The sequence below is a fragment of the Callorhinus ursinus genome, unplaced genomic scaffold (assembly GCF_003265705.2).
Source record: "Callorhinus ursinus isolate GAN/ISIS: 27379988/994484 unplaced genomic scaffold, GSC_fseal_2.0 scaffold55, whole genome shotgun sequence".
Classification (NCBI taxonomy): domain Eukaryota; kingdom Metazoa; phylum Chordata; class Mammalia; order Carnivora; family Otariidae; genus Callorhinus; species Callorhinus ursinus.
The window spans coordinates 1732597-1755003 of NW_027397117.1; the positions used below are offsets into that span (position 1 = coordinate 1732597).

Consider the following 22407-nt stretch of genomic DNA (forward strand, 5'->3'; position numbering starts at 1 on the left):
ACTTGACTCCGTGGGTTAACAAAGAGAAACATGCCCGGCGTGGCCATGAGGAACACAGTGTTGCAGGCAGGCACAGAAGGACATGGTGAGCCCTGGGGATTCTGGGCCATTCCGTAAAGCCAAAACAAGGAGGTGCAAGGTGGGAGAGTAGGCCCACAGGAGGGGATCTAGATCCAGGTTTGGGGGAGGACTTTGAACGTCAGGCCTCTGCATGGAAGACCTCTTGTTGAGAACGGTGGAGAATCCTGGGCAGGAGTGAGACGTCAGACATGTGTTCTAGAAGGATCCCCCTGGCAGAACATCAGAGAACGGATGGGAGTGGAACGACTGGAAGCATCAGTTTCAGGGCAAGGCAGACTCGGGCCCGCAATGAGGCGGTCCCAAGCAGAGAGGAGGCGGCAGGGCGGGAGGAGGGGGACAAAGGAGCCGCACGCCGGTGCAGGCACAGCCAGACATCTGGTTCAGCCGCCTTTCCCATCAAGGGAAATCCCCAAGAGGAGCAATTTACTAGTTCATTGGCATATAACGTTATTTTTGCACTAGGTTTATAGTCAAAATGTTCTACTGAGACCTGAAACTGTTTTCTTGCTGCCGCACTCGTGTTTCTATTGTGGCAAAGTGGAGGAGTGGTCAGCAGCCGACAGCCCGGGGTCTCATTTACACCTGTTCATTAGACTTCAAGGCACTTGCCTTCAGACGCGCTGCCTTGATTGGTGGCCGTGATGGTTCAGAACGTTGAAGACTGCGTGATAAATAAGAAGCCACAACTTTGCACCTTGCGACCGTAGAAAGCCGTCTGGGGACTTCGGCCATTCTGGCACTTGGCCAGCTGTACCCTCACCCGTGTACCTTTCTGAGCAGCTCTAATGTGAGCTGCTGGAGGCACAGAGTCCCAGCCGGCGGCAGGAGGAGGTCCTTCTTTGTGAGTGGTCCTCCTTCTGCTAACCTGCTGATTCTTACGGAGGAGACTGCCCTAACGGGAGGACCATGAGCTTGAAGCACAGCTTCACCTCCCCGAGGAAAAGAGCCAAGTGTAGAGAAAAATGCAAAGAGTCACAGGAACTCCCAGCAAGGCACGGCACTTTCTTGAACCAAGGTTTCTGGATTCCAATGGGGAACAACTGGGTTTGCATCCCAGATCTCCTATTTCCAAGCCATGTGGCCTTGAACGAACCCCCAGGCTCCTGGTGTGTTTCCTCGTCTACAGAATGAGGGTAGTAATTCACACATCTGAGAGAACACTGCTGAAAAAAATCCACTGAGTAAATTTTGAAGACCTTGATCGGCTTTATTCAGTGATTCCTGAATCAGGCAGCATCCCATCCAGCAGACAGAAAGGAGCTCCGAGGATAATAGAAGGCTTCTATAGGCAGGAAAGGAAAGGACAAGGAAAGAGCTGATTGTTTCAGGTGGGGTCCCCTTCCTATGGGAGCCAGGAGGGGTCTGTTGGACAGATGACCTCACTAGCGTTGACCAGGAAATTCCAGATTGATGGGCTAAAGGTCCCCTTCCCGGGAGAGGCTGACACTGCAATTAGGTTAGGTCTTCCATCTTAGTTTGCTGACATGGGGTTTGGCACAAGTGACTCCATTTGGGCCTGCTGTCTCTCTTTTAACAATTCTGCCCTTTTGATCAGACTCTTAGCCTAACAGGGAGAGTCTTGTGATCAAAATTTAAGGCGTTAGTGCTGTTCTCAGCCACCACTCTGTAATCTTGCAGCTTTTACTGATCTTCTCTGTGATATTCCCAGGCCATGATGTTTTCTGTGGAATTCCTGTGGTGGTCACAGGATCACGACTTCAGGCTCACCATTTCTTAGTGGGTCATTCTTTTCATTGCTTTTCTGACATTCCAGGCTTGAGATCATTCGCTTGACGGTTAGTGGCTTCGAACATGCATTTAAAGCTTTTGAGAGTATACAGCACACCAGGGAGGTTACTATGATTATTATAAGCCGGATAATTCCCAGTGTCTGGAATGTACTTTGGAGCCATGGTCCCCAAGACCCAAACAATTCAAAATCAAATAAGTTAAAGAGCGATCCTGTTGAAAGAGTCCCCTTTCTTAAGCCCAGTGGCTTGCTCAGTGGTTTTATGTAAACGAGTTCCTACTTTCCCAGAAGTGTTAATCCAGGTGCAGCAAGTGGTGTTGATCACAGCACAGACCCCTTCTTGTTCAGCCAAAAGATGATCAAGGCCTGTTATCAAGAACAACCTTGGCCAGAGAGTCTAAGGGTCTTTATTGAGTGGCTGTTGCTCTGGCAGTATACTCCCCAGTACTTTCAAGAGTTAAGGAGAGGTTCCTGGTCATGACCTCATTGGCATTTACTGCTAACCAGGGAAGTAGGACCTGGGCAAAGGAAGCAAATCCTGAACCACCAGTGCCTCCCAGTAGGTCCTTTCTAACTCAAAATTCAGAGGCTGACCAGTGAGCTGTCTCAGTCTGTGGACAGTTAGGGGCACGTTAGATAAACCAAGAGGCATTGCCCAGTTATGCACCAGCCAGCCAGGCATGCACAGGCCCAGGGAGAATGATAACCGCCCCAGGCAAAGATCAGCCTATCAGGGCACAAAGCATTCCCACTAAGGTGATGCTGTTAATGGACAGGTAGGAGTTCTTTATGACAAATCCAGCAGTCTGAAAGGCAAAGGTTACCACTGCTCCTAGCAGTGGCCTGGGAGATACGAATGATGGTGTTATCTTTCCAGGCTAACCCCAGAGTCAAGGAACAAAAGCGAAGAAAGGGTGTCATGTTCAGTTCAAGTATGAGGTCTCCATCCAGCATCTTGGGGAGAAGCAGCCTACATCGCTGTCATTTGCTTCTCTTCCTAGTCGTTCCACGCAGAGGGTCTCCAGCGTTCGAACAAGACCAGCTGTCGAGTGGAGCCTTCTTTAGCTGTGAGATGTGTACTCAAGCTTCAGGTCCCTGGAGTCTGGCTGCCATCCGGGCAGTGAGGAGGACCGGGTCTCGTCCCTTCCAAGGAGATTCAAGGGCAGTCTTTGTTCCTCATGAATCCAAATCAGAAGAGCGGGAGGAAATTGGGAACATTAGTTTTGAGAGTCATGGCCAGATATTTGAGGAAACTAGAAGAATTCAGGATCCACTCCAATTTATAGGTCTTTTTTTATCCAAAAAACCTCAGACAGTTTAGGATTAGTATCTGCTATCTACAAAGGTGCAAACATAAGTCTTCTCTCTGCAATCACCCCTATTCTTTTTTTACTACAGATAATCACAGTAAAAGTAATTTTACATTCAGCTTGGCCTGATTATTTACATTAAGTGTTTTACATTAAGTGCAGCAAGAATAGTGACTGACCACAAAAGCTCCTCCATGCTTTCAAAGCTGGAACCTTGTAAGCAAAGAACCAGGTTGATTTTTTTAAGGGGCTTTATTTATTGGCCTCATAAAGTCAAGCTTAGTTCCTTAAAGCTGTCTGGTCATATCTGAGTCTATGCACATCTCTCAAATAATGACAAGCAGGTCAAACCCTTGGTAATATAGCCAATACTTCCATTGGTGTCCTGTCACAAGGAGAACACATTCTCATTGAACTTACCCAAAAACAAGCTAGACTGCTGTGAAAAGAATAAAGTTTCTGAGTTCCAGAGGGATCAAGTTGAGAAAAGTTTCCTTAAATCTGGAAAAAAGGAAACATCAGTGTTTCAAACAAGAAGTCATAAAAATTAGTCATTCTCCTCAGTTCATTCATTTCCTTGTTATTAATCCTCATTGTGCTTGAATCTAGTGGGGTTTTTTTTTCCCCGTATGTTCTGGAAATTCTTACCCAGTTCAGTTTCGTCATCTTGGTTGTCCAAAATTTGGACTTGTCACAGTCCTTTCCATGAAACCCTGTGAAGATGAAGCACTTTTGTAGGAAAACTTGTGCAAAAACATCTGAGTAAAACAACTCTGTAAATGACAAAGACTTCAAAATGTCCATTGTGAAAGATCTGCTGAGAGTTCATCTGATAAGGAATTGTGGTCATTTCTGTGATGTATGACATTTTAAGATAATAGCTGGAATCATGACATAATACCAGGATAAATCAGATTTCTAGGAATCTCACACAATTTCTGAAACACTTATATACCTATACAAATACAACATAAAGAAGACTCAGTACAAAGCTTCCCGTGTGATTTAACAAACCAAATAAGCTGAGTTAGGTTTAACATCTCCCTTTTTATAAGGCAAGAGAATAAATCCTTTGAGATGTCCCAGGACCCCTCTGTAAAAATCTCAAAGTTAGTTCCAAGTCAAAAAGAGTTCATTTAGCATTTGATTCACAGAAGTTTGTCAAAAAAAAAAAACAAAAAACAAAGGATTTTAGAACACTTGGTCAAGTAGGATCATAGGTCACTGTGACACAAAACTTACTCTTCTATTTAACCATAGTGACAACTGAAGACCTTGAAGGCAAATGTGGAAAGTTAAATAGTTGTTTAAAAAAAAAAAAAAAAAAAAAAACCCTTAGCTCATTTAGTAGAGAAGACAACTTTCTTAAGGAATCAAAGACCTGATAAAGACCCAAGAAATTATTTTGACAAGACACAAAATCTTCGTTTTCTAAGCAGGCTCCTTAAAAGGTAAAGAAGAACCTTTTAGGGGCACCTGGGTGGCTCAGTCAGTTGGGCGTCTGCCTTCAGCTCGGGTCATGATCCCAGGGTGCTGGGATCGAGCCCCGCATCGGGCTCCCTGCCCCGCGGGAAGCCTGCTTCTCCCTCTCCCACTCCCCCTGCTTGTGTTCCCTCTCTCGCTGTGTCTCTTTCTGTCAAATAAATAAATAAAATCTTAAAAAAAAAAAAAAACCTTTTACAGTCTCTTATCAAGAGAAAACAGTAGTTCAAGAAAACTCTGTCCTTTTAAAAGAGAAAACCAGCGTGCCTGGCTGGCTTCGTCAGTAGAGCATGTGACTCTTGATCTCAGCTCTGTGAGAGCTATACCCCACGTTGGGTATAGAGATTAATTAAAAATAATAAAATCTATTTTAAAAAAATAAAAGAGAGAAAACCAAACTCTGTGTGCCAAATCACCTTTGATGTTAAAACCCACTTAACTGTATTTAAATTTATTCTAATCTTAGCTAGCTTAACCACAGATGAAAATTTCTTTCCAAAGATTTCTTTTCCACAAATCTACAACTTTTCTTTTCTGCATTCAGATTTTGCCCTGTGTTTTTCCTTTCTCCCATTCTGAAGTAAACAGCCTCGCTTTAAGACAAAATCATTTCCGGTGCTTGGGTGGCTCAGTCGTTAAGCGTCTGCCTTTGGCTCAGGTCATGATCCCAGGATCCCGGGATCGAGCCCCGCATTGGGCTCCCTGCTCCGCGGGAAGCCTGCTTCTCCCTCTCCCACTCCCCCTGCTTGTGTTCCTGCTCTCGCTGTGTCTCTCTCTCTGTGAAATAAATAAATAAAATCTTTAAAAAAAAAATCATTTTCTTTTCCCTCAACACAAATGCCTTCATACATCCTTTGAAAACACACATCTTACTTCCCTTGCATACGGAGATGTTTCCTTTATTATTTCTAGTAGTTTAATTACCCATATTAGAATTTTTAGCCCTTAAGAGCCTTGAATTTCTAGTGGAAACGAAGAAGTAAGTAAGTAATCATGAACTTTTACATCAGCGTTCTGTGGCTTGGCAAACGTATAAATACGTGGTATAATTTCTAGTAACGTGGTTTCTCATAGTAAGTTTTTCAGTGTGGCACAAAATGTTTCTTACTGGTAGACCCAAATCTCTTTGGTTCCTCTGTAAAAGGAAGCCCAAAGTGGATAAACCTGTGTTCAATGATTAATTAGCCTTTTGCGATGAATCTTGCAATGAAACTTTTGGAATTTTGAAGCATCTTGGAGACTTCTGCCTGCCAGTTAATAGGTACCCCATTTGGTTTGTTTGATTTGGGAGCCCTTGCTTTCAAGTGCACTGCTTAAATGATCTTCTCTAACTAGAACGTTCCTCATAATGGCCATTGTAATTCTAGGTTGTTTTAATAAGATTTTTGCCACGCTTGTAAATATTTAAAGGTTCTGAGACTGTAGTTCTTCGACATAAAATAAGCAGGTGTATCAGTAGGTGATGTGCTCGACTCTTTGGGTTGATGATGATGATGATGATGATGATGATTACGATGATTACTGTTTGAGCTAGCCTTTGGGTCTTTGGGAGCCAAACTAATATCTAAAAGGGATAGGCCACTGGGTTGGGAGTTGTATGATGTTGTACAGTGTACCTGATTGCATGGAAATTTTCTTGAGGTTGGCAGGTGACCTAGTATCGCTCTAACCTAACCTAATTCACCCTAACACAGGGGTCTTAGAGTTAGGTGGGTCTAAACAGGGACTTGGGTTACCAGCACAGGGCCAGCTTGGGACACAGGACAATAAGTGTCTCATCTCTGGCCTGTAGTAGGCCTTCCTGACCTCTCTTCTGCAGAATCACTGAAGCAGGGTCACCTCTGGGGTTCTGGTTATTCTCTGGAGTCATGTGTGGGTATTGCTTTGGACCAGAAGCTGGCTGTGTGCTTTCCAGAGCAATGGAGTCCATCCCTTTGGGAGACTCATTTGTTGGCCTTACTGGCCTCCCCTCTCTTTTATCTTTCCAGAGTACAGGGCCTTGTGGAGAGCAGGCCAAGAGATCATCCCCAAGGAGGGCTCACCTTCTTCTCAAAATTGTCCAAATGTGGTGTTATGTGTCCTTGAGTATGGTAGCCAGAAAAATGGTCCCCAAAGATGCCACCTCCTAAACCCAACGACTTTACATTAGTAAACAGTAATTTACATTAATGTACCTGGCATAGGGGGACTAAGGCTGTTAACAGCTGACCTTGAGGTGGGGAGATGACCCAGGAGGGTGTGAATAGACCCCGTGTTATCACAGGGTCCTCAGATGCAGAAGAACCCACATTAGAGCGATGTGCTGGCTTTAAAGATGGAGGGAAGGGGCCACGTGCCAAGGAATGCACGTGGCCTCCAGAAGCTGGAAATGGCAGGAAAACAGATTCTCCCCCAGAGCTTCAGAAAGGAACACAGCCCTGCCCGCAGTGCGATCTTAGCCCAGTGAGACCCACTGCTTGCAGACTCTTGACTTCCAGAACTATAAGATAATAAATGTGTGTCGTTAAAATCCACTAAATTTGTAGTAATTTGTTCCAGCAGCCTTAGCAAAGTAATAGAAGGAGGGCTTGCCTTGCTAACAGACCCGTGTTCTTAGCCAGGTCCCACCCCTGGGAAGCCATGGGTCTACCTGGAGGCTCAGCCCATTGCCAGCTCATGTGGATGCTTTGTCCCTGGAGGGACTTGCTCATCGCTGGTGGCCCCAAGCTTCGGTTTTCATGGCCACATATACGGAAGGGGACAAGACACAAAGACCAGGGCCAAGTTGGGCAGGAGACTGGATCAGACACCCACCACCACCATCACCACCTTTTTTTTTTTTTTTTAAAGATTTTATTTATTTATTTGAGAGAGAGAGAGCACGAGAGGGAAGAGGGTCAGAGGGAGAAGCAGACTCCCCGCTGAGCAGGGAGCCCGATGCGGGACTCGATCCCGGGACTCCAGGATCATGACCTGAGCCGAAGGCAGTTGCTTAACCAACTGAGCCACCCAGGCGCCCACCATCACCACCTTTTTAAAACCAAGGACCCCAAACTGGGAAAAGCCTGGATTCCATCATGTCTCAACCCTGGTTCTGGCAGGGGGGAGCGAAAATACGCCTCCCTAGAGAATGCCTAACCACAGCCACCTCTCCCTGCATCTCACGCCAGGCTGTGACTGGCCTCACCAGCCTTCCCTCTGGGCCTTCACCCACCCCACCTGAGGCTCTTGCCTTTGCCCACTCTCTGACCCACCCCGCCGTGCCTCCTCCATCTTTTATGAATCAAATTTTTCAGACTTCAAGGTCTAGAAATAGCTGTCGGCATCCCATATCGGCTTTCTAATGTGTCCTCCTTCGGGGGCTGAGTTGAGGGAAAGCATCCCTTACTGCCCTTCCTGGGGCCCTTCAGGAGCCCTTGAGGAGTTGGGTGGGGAGGCCTGGAGGTCCCCATGGGCCTCCCTTTCGGATGAGGAGACACCCCAGACCCACAGTTCTGGCCGCCCTTCCCAAGATACAAAGCTGTGCCTTGGGCCAGCCAGTGTCACATACGTGGGGACTCATCCCTGCTTTGCGGTAGCTTGACTGGCGGAAGACTTCTTAAAGTGCTGCCGGCTGCTTCCTGCCCTCCGGCTTCACTTTTCCCCGTGCTGGCGGCACCCACTCTGGCTTCCCAGGAAAGTACAGAAAGTCAGCAACAGCCAGCAGAGGAAGCGTCTTGGGGGAGCAGCCCGGGCTTGGCAAGGGGTGGCCGCTGGGTCCCACACCCCCCTCTGCACCCGGGATAGCGCGGGGCTGACCCAGCACGGCGCCCCTTTTTCTTCCTGCCTCAGCTGCCGACGATGAGACTAAATTCACAACCTCAGCAACTGATTCCCTCCAGCTGCCTACCGACGGCTGCCCCAGTCCTTCAGCTGCTCTTGGGCCTGCTTTTATTTTTCGTCTGCTCTGGGCCTCTTTAGCTGCACAGACGACCTCAACTCCTTTTGTTCTGTTTTGTCTTGTGTTTGATGTCCTCGGGGCATAAATCCTAAACAAATCCTACGAATCCTAAACAATCGAAAAAGTTGCCCCGAAGTAACCAAGTCAAGCCAAATGCAGTAAAAAGGCCGTGACCCACCATGGATAAGGCCACAGAGTGACTCTGGACGTGAACTTGGAAACCGAATGAAGTGCAGAAGCTCTGGAGAAATTACGCCAGGCGAGGAGAAAATCCTCAACAGCTAGATCCCGTCCGTGTTCCCTGAGCCACCCGCTTCTAGGGAGGCAGCGCTGTGCGCCACTCGGCCATATGAGAGCCTCCCCAGGCGGGGCTGCACGGCCTCGTTGGCTGCTACTCAGACAGCTTCTCCACCAGGCTAAGAAATCTTTCTCCTAGTCCAAGAGACTAGAAATATGTCAAATACACCTCATTCCTGGCAGCGTTGTGGAGGTTTTATGCCCAAGGGCTTCGACGACCAGAAAGAGAAGAGTAAACTTTTCAGTAATAATGACAAGATTATCAGAAAAACTTGGAGTGGCACATCCAGCATTCTGCCACTGAGGAGGAGATTTCCTGCCGTTGGCCTTGAACCGGGAATCACCCCTGCCTGTGTCGCCACGCCGGTCACATTGCCACCTTGCCTGGCGGGCCGTTCTGGATTCGTTTTGGAGCAGAGGGAGGGAGGCAGCCCCGTGAGCACAGACAGGCCTGGCCAGGCACCATGCGAATTAGATGGAGTGAGCTTCCAAGCGCCCCTGGAGAAGCAGGGCGGGCAGCCACCAGCACTACCCTGGGCAGAAGTAACTGCTGTTAGAAACACCCTAATTTGTCCTGCGGCAGAATCGCTGAAGGCTGCCAAACCCATTCCTCAGCCAGCTAGATTGATCTAGAAGTACCGGGTAGGCTCACTTCTTATTTCTCTTCTTCAGTCCTTTCTTAGCAATTAGCCAACATGGGGCGCCTGGGTGGCTCAGTCGGTTAACCGTCTTTCTTCGGCTCGGGTCCTGATCCCAGGGTCCTGGGATCAAGTCCCGCATCGGGCTCCCTGCTCCGCAGGGCGTCTGCTTCTCCCTCTCCCTCTGCCTCTCCCACTGCCCCTGCTTGTGGTCACGCTCTCTCCCTGTCAAATAAATAAAAATCTTAAGAAGAAGAAGACACACAACAGCCAGGCTCTCCTCATTCATCTATTCTCTTGGTGCAGTGTGAGCCTGATGGAAAGAGCAGCGCACGACTTCTGGGCCGTGTGCCCAGTGCTGCCATTCCCCCAGCCCTCCTAGAGTTTCGTCCCCGTCATAACTGTAAAGGCAGGACGAGCCCGGTAGTAAAACGCATGCGAATGGGTCCTGTGTGCAGGGCACTCCTGCGGAGGCTGATCCCTGCGGGGTCCCTGAGAAGGTGACTAGGTGACTGTGTCCCTATTCTGGGGGGGGATGGAAGAAGCTTGTTGGGCAGAGGTCGCTTGACCCCGCTCTTCCGCCCACTGCACCACGGTGCCCTCTTGGGCAGTGGTCACCAGCGTGTCCCAGTCTCACCGCCTGGGTGGGAAATCGTGTGTTACCATCCAGTGGTAGTGGTTTTCCCATTCGGGAATGACACGCAAAGAGTGGAAGCTTGCCCCCTTTTCTCCTTGGCCCCCTTCCTGCAGTGGGCTCTGCACCCCCTTGCCCCCAGCGGGCCCAGCCGCGCTCCCGCCTCGGCCCCCTGGTCAGCCTGGCTGGCTGGCTGCAAGGGCCAGTGTCGGCGTCAGAGAACTTGGTCAGGTGAAGGGTTAAATATGTTGAAATAAGCCTGGCCGTCACAAAAGAGGCAGCATTTACACCCCGTACGTTTATGGAAATACTTGCTGAAGGAAAACAACCACAACATTGTGCACGTCTTTAGGAAGAGAATGGCCAAAGTGTCTTTAATTCACTGTTTACCCGTGAGAATTACTCCCAGGAGTAATCCTGCAATAAAATCTTCTTGGTCTATGAGAATAGAAAGAAATTGAATCAAAAGACTCTATTTCCACTTGTATTTATTCAGTCTGGGAAATTCAGTGGGCCGGAGCATTAGTATCAGCAGGGGATTCCTTGCTCCTAGCGTTAAATTACTGTCATAATCGCTCAATTATTTCTTCCTTGTACTGTTTAAAATAAAAATCCATCACATTCTATGTTTTTTTTCTAGCATTTATTAGGTTGAGTGTTTAGGAAAATCAATTATAGTCAGTCAGGCATGAATTGATGAATGTTCTTGTAATAATTGTCAGTTGTTAAACTGAATGTACTTTCTCTCTCACACTTTTCATTTCCTTCAGAGGGCAGAGGTGGCTCAGAGAGAGGCGGAGACTTTGAGGGAGCAGCTTTCGTCGGCCAACCACTCTCTCCAGCTGGCCTCGCAGATCCAGAAGGCGCCGGACGTGGTGGGTAGCCCGGCCCTGTGGGGACTCTGTCTGGGGATGGGACCTGTAACAGTCAGAGGAAGAGTTTTGCCAATGGGGCATCGATGCTAAGTGGTCGGCGTGTCGCCCGCCCGACGTGGAGGCTGAGGCAGGGGATCTCCTCATGAAAGAGAGGGCCCTCCCGGCTAGGCCCGTGGGGAGACGGCTGGCAGAGGGTGGGCGTGTGAGGCGGGAGCCTTACCAAAATTACACCGGAAAATTGGAGGTTTGGTCTCCACCTCGATATGTCCTTCCAACGTGAGAAAGCAGTTGATGATGAGCGGGGCAGGCCAAAGATGGAATAAAGCGATAACCGGCTCCAAGCCTAGATGGTAGCAGACTCATTGCAAGTGCCAACATTCGGAAGGAGGCACACATCTTATTCCTTTGTATGCCTCTTGATTTTTCTTGAGATGAATAAAAATTGCTCTTAGACGGAACTTTCCCAGCTCAATCGAGGCAGCTTTGACTTGGAGATTCCAGGCTCCTGCCTTGAGCGCCATGCAGTGACACGGGGCAGTGCGGAGTTAAAACCTGGATATTAGAGCCACGCCCCTGGGGTCAGACCCCAGCGCTGCATGACTTGGGGCGGGTAGCTTGACTTACCTGGGCCGGGGTTTCATCATGCGTGTTGTAAGAGTTCTGGAACTTCTTCCAAGCAAAGCGCTTAGAGCAAGGCTTGACCTCAAATCCATGTCATTCAGCCTCAGCACTTAACTTACTGCGGTTGGCCTCACCATCTCTGATCCGGGAGCCATGGGTGCAAAGCTCAGCTCGTCACCTGTTTGCCCACAGACCTCAGGTAGTCAAACTTGGGCAGCCTCAGTTTCCTATGTGCAGAGTAGGAGTGAGTGGCCCCCAGGGCCCTCCAGCTCCCGTGGCCTCTGGTGGGTGAATTGTGCTTGTAGGTGCCCTAGATGACAAAGTGAAAGTTCCAGAATGTAAACCTGTGGGCCCAGAACGCTTGGCCCCAGTACGCTTGGCCCCAGTGGCCAAGCCAGGACGCAACTGGGACTTCTTAAAATTATTCCCCAGGAGCGAATCTGAAGCAGAGTTTTAGTGTGAGGACCTCTTTTGAAGAACGGATTTTTCGTTTTCTGTCCTTAAGTTAACATCACATTTTAAAAATAATTAGTTCATTAATTAATTAATGAACACTCAAGAAAACATGATTGTTTCAGTGTACAGAGAAAAAATTTCCATTTAAGGAGCCATCACAACTTCATGGACTCTGGTATTCATTGTACCTGAAACATCCCCTTGGCTCTGTCACTGTCCCTTCATCCAAGCGTGTGTGCACGGGACCCGGCACCATAGCTGAGGCGGGAGGAAGCCCTCGAGGAAGGAGTCATTTCAGCTTCTCTCCTGGCCTCTGTGGTCGCCTGGGGTTCTCGAGAGAAAGCCGTCCATCCTCATGTGTCTGCACAGGGCTCCCGAGCTAAATGTTTTTGATTGAAAGGATTTCTGGCACCATCCGAGACTGCAGCAACCAAAACATTTCAGAAGGAAATGAATGTTTTTGTAGGTAGAGTAAGTTGTGGGTCCTCGAGGCGCTTAAACACTTCATCATGGGCTAAGTGCAGTGTTTACGTGGCGCCGGTTCAGTCGTCCGAGAGCAGCCTTGCCAGGCCTCCCCCCTGGGCCTGCGTTCCCAGTAGCTCCAGCTCCAGCCCCAGCCAGTCGGGGAGCAAACATAGGAAACTAGGCCAGCGGGAAAATGTCTGTTGGGCTTGGCTGGCAGGACTCGGCAGAGGAACAGTGGAGTCTATAGATCGAGCAAAAGCCAAAACCGATCCGTTGGGTGTCTTAACGGAATCGCCAGTCGTGAAAGGCGAGCCACCTCTCAGCGGGCTCTTGCTCTATGGTGGGGGCTGGGCTGGGGCTTGATCTGGTTGTCTCCTTTATGCCTTGAGACACCGCTGTCGTTAGAGGTAGGGTTTATTATCCTCGTTTTACAAGTAAGGTAACAGGCTCAGAGAAGTTATTTACTACCCAAGGTCACACAGCTCAAACCTGATCAAGCTGCAGTTTGGTCCTAAGTTGTCTTACTCCGTAACACACTCTTTTCCCCCCTCCATCGAGCCTACTCTCCTTCGTGTGCGTTGAATGAGACAGGACATATGCAGGTCCTCTGTCAAGTATGTATAGACAAATATTAGTTCAGGGCTCTGGTGCACCACACCAGGCCACCCCTTGAACCTAAAGAAACCATAATATTAGGAAACATGCCTGTATATCAGGCGACCCTACCGGGTAAGTCCACCAGATGGAATCAGCCTACCCTGGCTACTTGGTGTTGGCAGAAACACAGGGGGTCAGTAAGAAAGTGAAACTGAGGTCCCCGTGCCCTCGTCTTTCCACCGCTGGGATAAATATAAGTAAGGCATCTGTCTCTGAGTCTGGGGCCCTAGGCGCACCATCATTTCATGTAAGGTTTTTTTTCCCTGTCTCGAGTCATACTGTTACATCTCATCCATATTTGCTACGGAAATGGCTGCAGGATAAAAGAGGTCATTACGTAGCTTATCTCGGCCTGGGCGTGCTGGTCTCCATTGGAGGACTCAGATGCACGCAGCTTGGGAGGGAGGGGTGGTGAACAGGGTTCAAAGGGACAAGATTCAGTGAAGTCCTACTTCAGTAACTTCTGCTTTTACATTCATTTTTCCCTTTGGACTGTCATCATCTTAAGGGCTTCCTTTTGCTTTTACCATGTTTTCAGACTCTGCAGAGCATCTTCACACATCCTGTCCTGGCTCCTGAGCCATCAGAGGCCCCACCCCCCCTGGAACCTGGCACCCATGAATAGTGTAGGAGCCCCTAGAGGTCTTGGAAGCCTGGAGCCATAGGACTATCCCTGCTGGGACAGACTTGGGTCTGGTGCCCACTGTGGGAAGTCAGTTCTGTTCCTTCCTTCAGAGGCTTATCCCAGCCAGAGTCCTGACCCTGAGCCTCAGTCTCCAGGGGAGGGCCCAGAACCCATGTATTTTCTAAAGCCCCCAAGTGTTTCAGGTACAGCTGAATTGAGGCCCAGAGAGACACGCGGGAGCCAGCAGTCCTGACCCTCTTTGAATCGTACATTTCACTTCCTGGCAGTGATCACAAGAGCATCGCAAGTGCCTGACACTGACCTTCCCGCAGTTGTATAGAGCGCCCCTCGTCTCAGCCCGTGCTCGCTGTGTTGCACAACTTCCTTTCTAGCTTGTTGCCCAGGCGCTGAGACCCAGGCCCAGACCTCCTTCCACCCCCTGCCCCTTGATCACCTCCTGGGCCCTTGTCTGGTTCTGCCTTATCTCCTGCGTGTCTTTGTGATGGAACAGCCAGGAAGTGAGCCCCATTTGGGCTTTGAGTAGAATGACCTTTTCTGTCTCATTTCCAAGGTCTTACTGCTTTTGGGTGGATGATCTCATCTCTTGGAGGTTACGTAAGACACAAATGGCTTTGGCTATGTTATGAATGAGGAGGTCGGCTTGGGTGCCTGAGAGTCCGTTGAAGTGCCCAACGTCACACGGCCGGCGTGGGGCCGGGCCAACTCCAGGCCCCTGGGGTTGAGCAGATGGCTTTCTGGGACTGCCTGCCCCCAGGTCCCCATCCTGAGTCCAGGCTCAGCACTGCCGGCTGCTGTTTCTACACATATCATTTGAACCACTTATCCCTGGTATATTCAACTTGCAGTTGCCCGTGTAGAGCCCCAGCTCCCCATCTGGCTCGTTATACAGACTCTCCCAGAGAGCACTAGACACCATTATTATGGCTGGCATCCCTCAGGTTGGAAAATTGATAAATAAGTTAAAATGAGATAACACGGCTCAATCTCTGCCCCCCCCCCATGAGACCGACCTCCCTGGATATCCCTCTCATCATGTCCCCTCCCTGCTCCCCCAGGCCCGCCACCACAAGTGCGGGCACCTCTGACCACCCTCCTGACAAGGCCCACCGGCCCTTCTACTCCCTTCCCTCCTCACAGCTCACTTCCACATGCTTCTCTCACTAATGTGGAGTTAGGCACTAACCCCTGGCACGACCAGGAGGACTGATCTCAGGTTCCCGTGGCTCCTGCCGAGAGTGGGGCTTCCCACACGCTCGGAGGTCAAGGGTGGGTTTGGTTTTGTTGTTAATTCCTGATCTGTTGCAGACTGGTCATTTTACAAAAGACAGTAAACACGTCACAGCAACGTTGACTTGCTAGGAAAGTTTCTAAATGCTCGCTCTCCCGTTCCGGGCTTGTCTCCCTGTGTACCGGCAACATTTTGTGAGTTGGCGCCAGTTCCGGGGAGCACACTCTGAACAGAACTGATCTGGACAGCATGTGCCTTTTAAAGAAGCAGGCAGGAAGATGCTTGCCGGGGCCACGTGCGTGTCTGCCAGGGCTCAGGAAGAATGAAGGCCTTACTTTCCAAGAGAGTACAAACCTAAGGAACAGAAAGGAGTCACTCCTTTGCACGCAGAGCTTTACGTTCTTAAACGATCAGGTCCTTAATTTCACAGCGGGGAGAAGTGGAAAAATTGCTTCCCTGATGACTAGCTGCCCCCCAGCATGAGAACCCTGTGACAAGCACATCGTGCCTGGCTGCCAGTATGGGCAAGAGCAAGACATGAATTGGGGTGCTTCTGGGGGTAAAGGGGGGCATGACAGTGAGGGTGATGACACCCCACCCTGTAGCCTGAGCTGCCCCCAGGTCTCTGCTGTCACAGAGACTAGTGTGTCCTTTCCTTCGACCCTGTCCCCTGGCCATGCCCAGAAGAAGTGCAGCCACCGCCAGAAAAGCTTCCAGAGTCCTTCAGGAGCCAGAGTTCCTTTTAAAACTTGATAAAGTACAGATTTAGACCTTGTTTATTAGTATTGTCTTTTTTTTTTTTTTTTTTTTTTTTTTTAGTAATACCTTTTTTCCTATTCTGCGTATTTTCCAAAATGAGCAAATTGGGGGGTGGGCAGTAAGATTTTAACAACATCAGTTATCATAAGCGTTCCTAAGCAGAGAAGCACCAAATGCATTCTTCCACGTCTTTTAGCTCTTTTTTAAAATGCTGACTGAGAATCAGTTGGTCAGACACCGTCCCAGCCTTTGGATAACGCAGTAGTGAACCAAAGGGATGTTGCATTGCATCTTGGGATGGAAAATCCCAATGCTTCAGAGTTTCCAGGGGACCTCCTCAGAGCCTGCCCCATTGGCACCCCCAGCACGCAGCAAGACCCTTTCTGTCACCTTCAGATGGTGGCTCAGGTGTCACCATCTCAACGAGGCTTCTCCTGAACATCCTCTTAAAACCCCACAGGCTCACCCAAGTCTGACCCCATGTCCCTCCCCCGCTTCAGTTTCGGGGTGGCACAGTTGGGGCCCAACACGCTTTGGCATCTCAGCTACCTAGCCCCACCCCCTGACTGGATGCCTGGGGACAACAGGGACTCTTCTCCCTGTGCTCACAGAGTGTGCCTGGCTCCTGGTGTGCACCCAATAAATACTGTCCATTGGCCAAATCCAGGCGCATTTGCCATGCAGACGGGAAGGTGGTGCAGGGAGGGTGTTGGCAGGTCCATCCCAGCAGAGGCAAGAGATAACGTCTCACCATGAGCGCGCTGTCTCCATCACTCCACCTGCACGTTCTTGCCTCCTTTGGCGGCACAGATAAACACAAGCCCCACCCAAAGCCAGGGCAGTTTTGTCATTTCCTTTCTCCTCCGCAGGAGCAGGCCATAGAGGTGCTGACCCGCTCCAGCCTGGAAGTTGAGTTGGCCGCCAAAGAGCGGGAGATCGCCCAGCTGGTGGAGGACGTGCAGAGACTCCAGGCCAGCCTCACGAAGCTGCGTGAGAACTCGGCCAGCCAGATCTCCCAGCTCGAGCAGCAGCTGAGTGCCAAGAACAGCACGCTCAAAGTAAGGGTGCTATGGAGGCCACGGGCTGAGGGAGGGCTGGACGCACACACACACACACACACACCCCTGCTGTCTCTACCTTCTTCTACATGTGACCCTGGAGGAGCCTGGGGCCGGCTGGCCCAGGGGGTCACTTCTGTCTTCACTGTCTGGGGGCATGTGCTGGATGTGGTGACCGCCACAAGAGGCCTTAGCTCAGAAGCCACCTTGTCAGCCCTGCCTTGGCTGTTGCACAAGTGTCTTTCACGTTTGTGGATTGCACAGGTCATGGTTAGAACTCATCCTCACGTTAAAAGCAGAAGTGACGGCTCAGGTTTTTTTCAGCCTGAGCTCCAACCATCAGCAAGAGTTTTTCCCTCCAGTGAGAACAGTGGCAGCATAAGGAGGCATGAGATTCCCCTGGACGCATCTTTCACAGGTGCCGTCCCAGCTCCTTTCCGGAGAGCATCTTGTCTGGAATTGACTGCAAGTAGGGCAACCTTGAACCTCTGTGAGGGAGCTAGAAGCAGGGTCCTGGAGCCCAAGGCAGGGAGAGTGACTTTGAACCCTTCTACCAGCTCTTGCCTGAACAACACTGCCCTTCATGGGCCGTGCATTGCAGGCAGCACTTGGTAGAAGGCCCCGTCGTCAGTGCCCACCCACGGTGCTGCTTCCCCACCTGGTATCCCAAAGAGGGACATTCTGTGCACCTGCTTGTGTGGGGTTGGAGTGGTTGCCAAGGTCGCAGACCAGCTGCACAGACATGCCTTGCATCCAGCTCCGCCAGCCTTCCAGTATATTTTAAAAAATACTTATACTTGATTTAAGATTTTTCAACCTGTAACAGCACGGTATGAAGAATGTCCTCGCACCCTAGATTCGTGGCGTGTCAGGGCCAGAAGGGCCTCTTCGGAGCTGTCTTACTTGACGATAAGCGACAGGGCTAGCAAGAGTGTGGGCCCGGCCCCCAGGCCAGCGGGCCCCCACTCTGCCATCTCTCCCCAGCCTGCGCGATGCCCGCCCAGCTTCCGTTTGCGGAGCGTGCGAATGACAGCCAAGCCCAGTCTTCATGTACTAAATACAGTGCATCAAGATCAGTTGTAAAAATGTCAGGAAAACTTTCTCTTCAGTAAAGTAATTCCAGAATGTAGTTAGGCCCATCTTAATTTTTTTAAAAAACTGAGATTTCCCTTCCCAACGCATGCCCGTGTTTCTGACCTTGAGCCGAGTTTCCAGCAGGTCGGCAGCTCGCGGGCCTGACCTCCCTGACCCGGGGCACCCACCGCTCTCCCTCCCTGGTTTCCTCCTGGCCTCTTCAGGGTGGGTTTCCTCCAGTGTCTGAGGAGCCAGTCCTGCTGACTTTGGGGAGAGGGTGAACACATTTGTCATCGACCATAACATTTATTTCTCCCATGGTTCTTACTCTCCCAACAGCCTGCCCAGTGAGTGCCAGCGTTCATCTTTTATTTCTAGATTAAATCTAATTTTCTCATGTTACAGCCATTTCTGACCCCAGCAGTGACATTATTATTAGATAATTTGCCTTTCTCTGCTTTGTTACAGTTAAGGGGGGACTCAGATACATCCTGCATTTGACTATGAGAGGGAAGCTATAGAAGTTACATTTTTTATTATGGAGCAATTTCTTCTAAATCAGTTAAGGTTTTAATGTTTGCCTTCACACACAAAAAAAATGAAATGCAGTTTTACAAATTAATGTTCTTTATCTGTATCTTGGGGGAATTCTTTAATACGGTGCAGTTAATGAAACAATTTGGCAATACTTCTTCCAAAATTATCGCTCCCTTATCTTCATCTGATCTAATAATCAAAACATATCCTCTAGTAACAAGACTTCTCTGATTCTAATTATCTTAACCCCTTGTCACCAGGAGTGAAGATCTCCCCAATATTGAACCCGCACACAAAAGGCATTAGCCTCCCCCAGACGAGCGCGTCTACCTCCCTCACCCGAAGGAGTAAGGTTAATTGAATGAGATACCTTCCCAGGGCTTTTTTTTTTCCCCCCCTAATGTGTATAATTTATAGTCTCAAATCTAAACTAAACAGCAATGCAGTTATTAGGAAAAATAGATTATGAATGAGACCCGTCAAAGTGGCAACCTGATGCTTTTGCAATGGGGGTTCTCCGGCCGGGAGTGGCACCTGAACTTCCCCTGGGGCTTTCCTTTCCTGCTCCTCCCTCTCCCACCCCAGCCGCGCCCCCCCCCCCACCACCACAGTCTTTTCCTTCTGGGACCATGTCATTCAGCCCCGGGGGACGCTGGGATACACGGTGCAGGGCTCAAACTGGGATCGCCGTCTGAGGATGCTGCAGCTTTTGGCCCGGCTCCGCTGCTTGGCGCTGGGGATGGTTTTGCCGTGAACATTGACGATGGTCTTTGAGACAAATGCTAAGGTGCTTGATGACAGTCACTGAGGAGACGTGGGGGTTGATCTCACAGGGCAGAGTCTCTACTCTTGAGCTTCCTGGGGTTTTCTCAGTGCCATACCCTGAAATGGAATATATTTGTGGGGGGCCGTTGGTTTGCTTTCTCCAGCACCTTGAAAGTCTCCATCTCTTGCAACTACTGTTTCCTCACCTAGACGATCGATTGGTAATTCCGTGAGGATGAATCAACAGTTGGATGTCTGCCAGTCTCTTTTGCCCCGTGTTCTACTTTCTCAAGCCAAGTTCACCCTAAACACATCGCTATCCACATACAGTGGTGCTCCCCTCCCCTTTAAATAGACATGGAAACAGCCTCAGAAGTGGGAGATGTTTCTTCCTGCCGAATCTGACAAGTACTCAAGCACGTTGCCGTTTGTACAGGATAATTCTGTATTTGTAATTAATGAAATAACCCGGCTGCCGTTACAAGACTGTTTTTTTTTTTGGTAACTCTCTTCTGTGGTCTTCTGTTGGAGCCCTTCAGTACAGAGGCCCTGTAATTACGCAGTCACCTGCATTTTACTTGCTGAAGCTCAGAAAATCACACTACTAATAGCTTCAATTTAAAATGGCTATTTATAAGAAAGGCTAGCTAAAAGAATGCCAATCTCCCATTGGGAGAAACTGGTATTTTCTAAAGATGAGTACTTCCCACTGGGGATGGGGAGTGCATTAGAATCACCTGGGGGGCTGTCTCCAGGGGCCTCCCCCACTCTCTGTCTCCACCCCACCCCCGACCCCCTGCCATCTCCTGCAGTTCAGTGGGTCCTGTTGAGCCACCATGGAGCACGCTGTGTTCCTCAGAGGGTTGGGCCAGGAAAAAACGAATGACCACTTCTCTAGATTCACTCAGTTCTTTGTTTCTGGATGCTGGCTCTTTGATACATAGGTTCCCTAACCTATCTGCAGTGAGGCTGCCTTCAGTCTCGTTTCAGTGAGTGTCTTCTCGATGTCTCAGCCTCAGCACATGAGCAGCCGTGATGATGCTTGTGGTCTCGAGGAGGGGGTTACTGACGTTAGGAGAGGCCCATGCATGTCCCTCCACTGTGCCCGTTCCCCGGCAGGAGACTTACCCTGGGTCTCACAAACGAGCCCGAACGTCCGAAGTCCCAATAGCAGAGAGCCCGGGGCCGGGCCTCCCTCAGCCTTGTGCTGGCTGGGTCTTGAAGATGGTGTGAGCACAGATTCTTGGAGAGGAAGGAGTGAGGCTTCCGTGGGGAGCAGGAGGCCCTTCCAAGGCAGCTGTAAACCAGGGCATGTTACTAGAAGTGCTTTCAGAAGCTGATTACTTGTGGGAATCTGTGAGGAGGCCTCTCGGAAAGATACACATTACCCTGGCCACCTCGTGTCAGATCCGGGTGTTCCACCTGCAGGCAGCGTCCCGGTAGCCTCAGCATTGAGGCTGGACCCTCCTGGGCTGTGATGGCACCGTTCCGTGAGAAGGAGTTGGCTGCCTGGCTCACACCTGGATCATAGCTCGGGGAAATTGGAAGTGACCTCTGATAGGATTGCCTTCCTGGGGATCCCCCTTCACTGTCCAGGGTCACACTTCTCCAGCCTGTGGCGAGCCCTCCAGGATAACCATCACTCCCCTGTCACAGTCTGACCGTGTGTGCACGGGGCCCACGTGGGCCCCCTGGGCTTCCCCTGCCCCCAGAACATGCCCGGCATCAGTAGATCCTAAATTTACATGCCTGCTACCTCTCACCAAGGAACCATGGAGACCAAATGGGTTCCCCATGCAGGTAAAGGAGGGTGCAGCCAGGACCTCAGGATGACATGTCAGCCCAAGGGGCGGGGTGTCAGACCCCCCTCCCCCAGAGCAGGGAGCCCAGTCACACATCCCCATTCTCGGCTGGTGGCCCCTCAGCCCAGGGGTTCCCGTGAAGACACGGGGTCACACACCACTGCCCCAAGCCTGAACTGTTGGACTTCAGAGAACGCTGCTGGAAGCCTGTCTCTCACCATCTGGGGGGAAAGGTAGAGGCATCTGCACACGGCAGCAGGGTCACCTCCCCGGCCCACCATCTGTTTGGTGGTAAGGATGTATTACCGCCCTGCCCCCTGCTGTGCTGCCCAGAAGAAAGCCCTTTCCGAGGGTCTCTGCATCAGTCTTCCTGCCAGGGGTCCCATGAGTTAGTAGCCCTAGAGCACTTTAAGAACTTCATATGGATAATTCTTCTAGCAACTCAAGATCCTTTTGCTGAGCACCTGCTGAGCTCCGAGGACCACGTGTGTGCTCTGTATTGCTAAATGGATGGGACCTACACCCTGCGACGGTCCTGTCTTTGGGAACCCATTTTCTTACTCTCCCCATTGTCCAGGGGAGGAGCATGAGGCCCAACAGCCTAAGCCCGTTAGGAAGTGGAGAACTTCATAAACAGAGCCCTTGGATTCAGAATCAGAGAGCCCCTTCCAAAATCATACAGTCCTATCCGATACCACCCGCCAGGGATAAAGTCCTAATAACACCAGTAACAGTAACCAACCCCCATCTCCAGAGTGCTTGGTCGTGTGCTGCTCATTCCGTGAGCATTATTCTATCTGGACCTCACCAAAGCACCGTACCGTGGGTGCCATTATCCCCATTTTATAGATGAATAAACTGAGGCTCAGAGAAGTTCAGTGTCTTGTTCAAGGTCACCCTGCAACTAAGTAGCAGAGCCAAGGCCTTGGTTGATCTGTCGGGCTCTGGAGCCCAGGTCTCCAGCGAGCACCTGGCTTGGCCTCCGCACACGTCAGTTCCTCCTGGAATTGCAGGGGGAGGCAGGGGCGGCCTCCCGCTCAAGCGCGATCTGATTGTAGAACTCGGTGATTTGTTTTCTTTCTGTGGGCACACAGCCACCTCTGCAGAGATGGTGCAGCAGTGAAGTGAGATCATGTTTGGGGCCTAGACCCCAGCACCAAATCTGGCCCAGCCAAGGAATACTCGAGAAATCTGGGAGGAGCCTTTCTCCCCAGAGGACAAAAGACGGAGCTGTTGCCCTTTCCAGGTGGAGAGTTTTTGAAGCTAGACTTTTTAGGCACCCAGCAAGGAGTCTCTGGTCAAAGACCCAAGCAGAAGACAGAGTGTGGCTCTGGGTAATCAGACTCCCCGGAG

The 22407-nt window shown here is 50.2% G+C and overlaps 1 protein-coding gene across 3 annotated transcripts in view; it reads left to right on the forward strand.

The window, feature by feature from the left end:
- CUX1 (cut like homeobox 1) overlaps window positions 1-22407 on the forward strand; it is a 349697-nt gene that overhangs the window by 250997 nt on the left and 76293 nt on the right. For 2 of the 3 annotated variants that reach the window (XM_073884183.1, XM_025864556.2), the window contains exons 10-11: window positions 10882-10986; window positions 16688-16876. In XM_073884183.1, coding sequence (XP_073740284.1) covers window positions 10882-10986; window positions 16688-16876 — 294 coding nt within the window. The remainder of the gene's footprint in view (window positions 1-10881; window positions 10987-16687; window positions 16877-22407) is intronic. The other variant, XM_025864557.2, reaches the window with a different exon arrangement.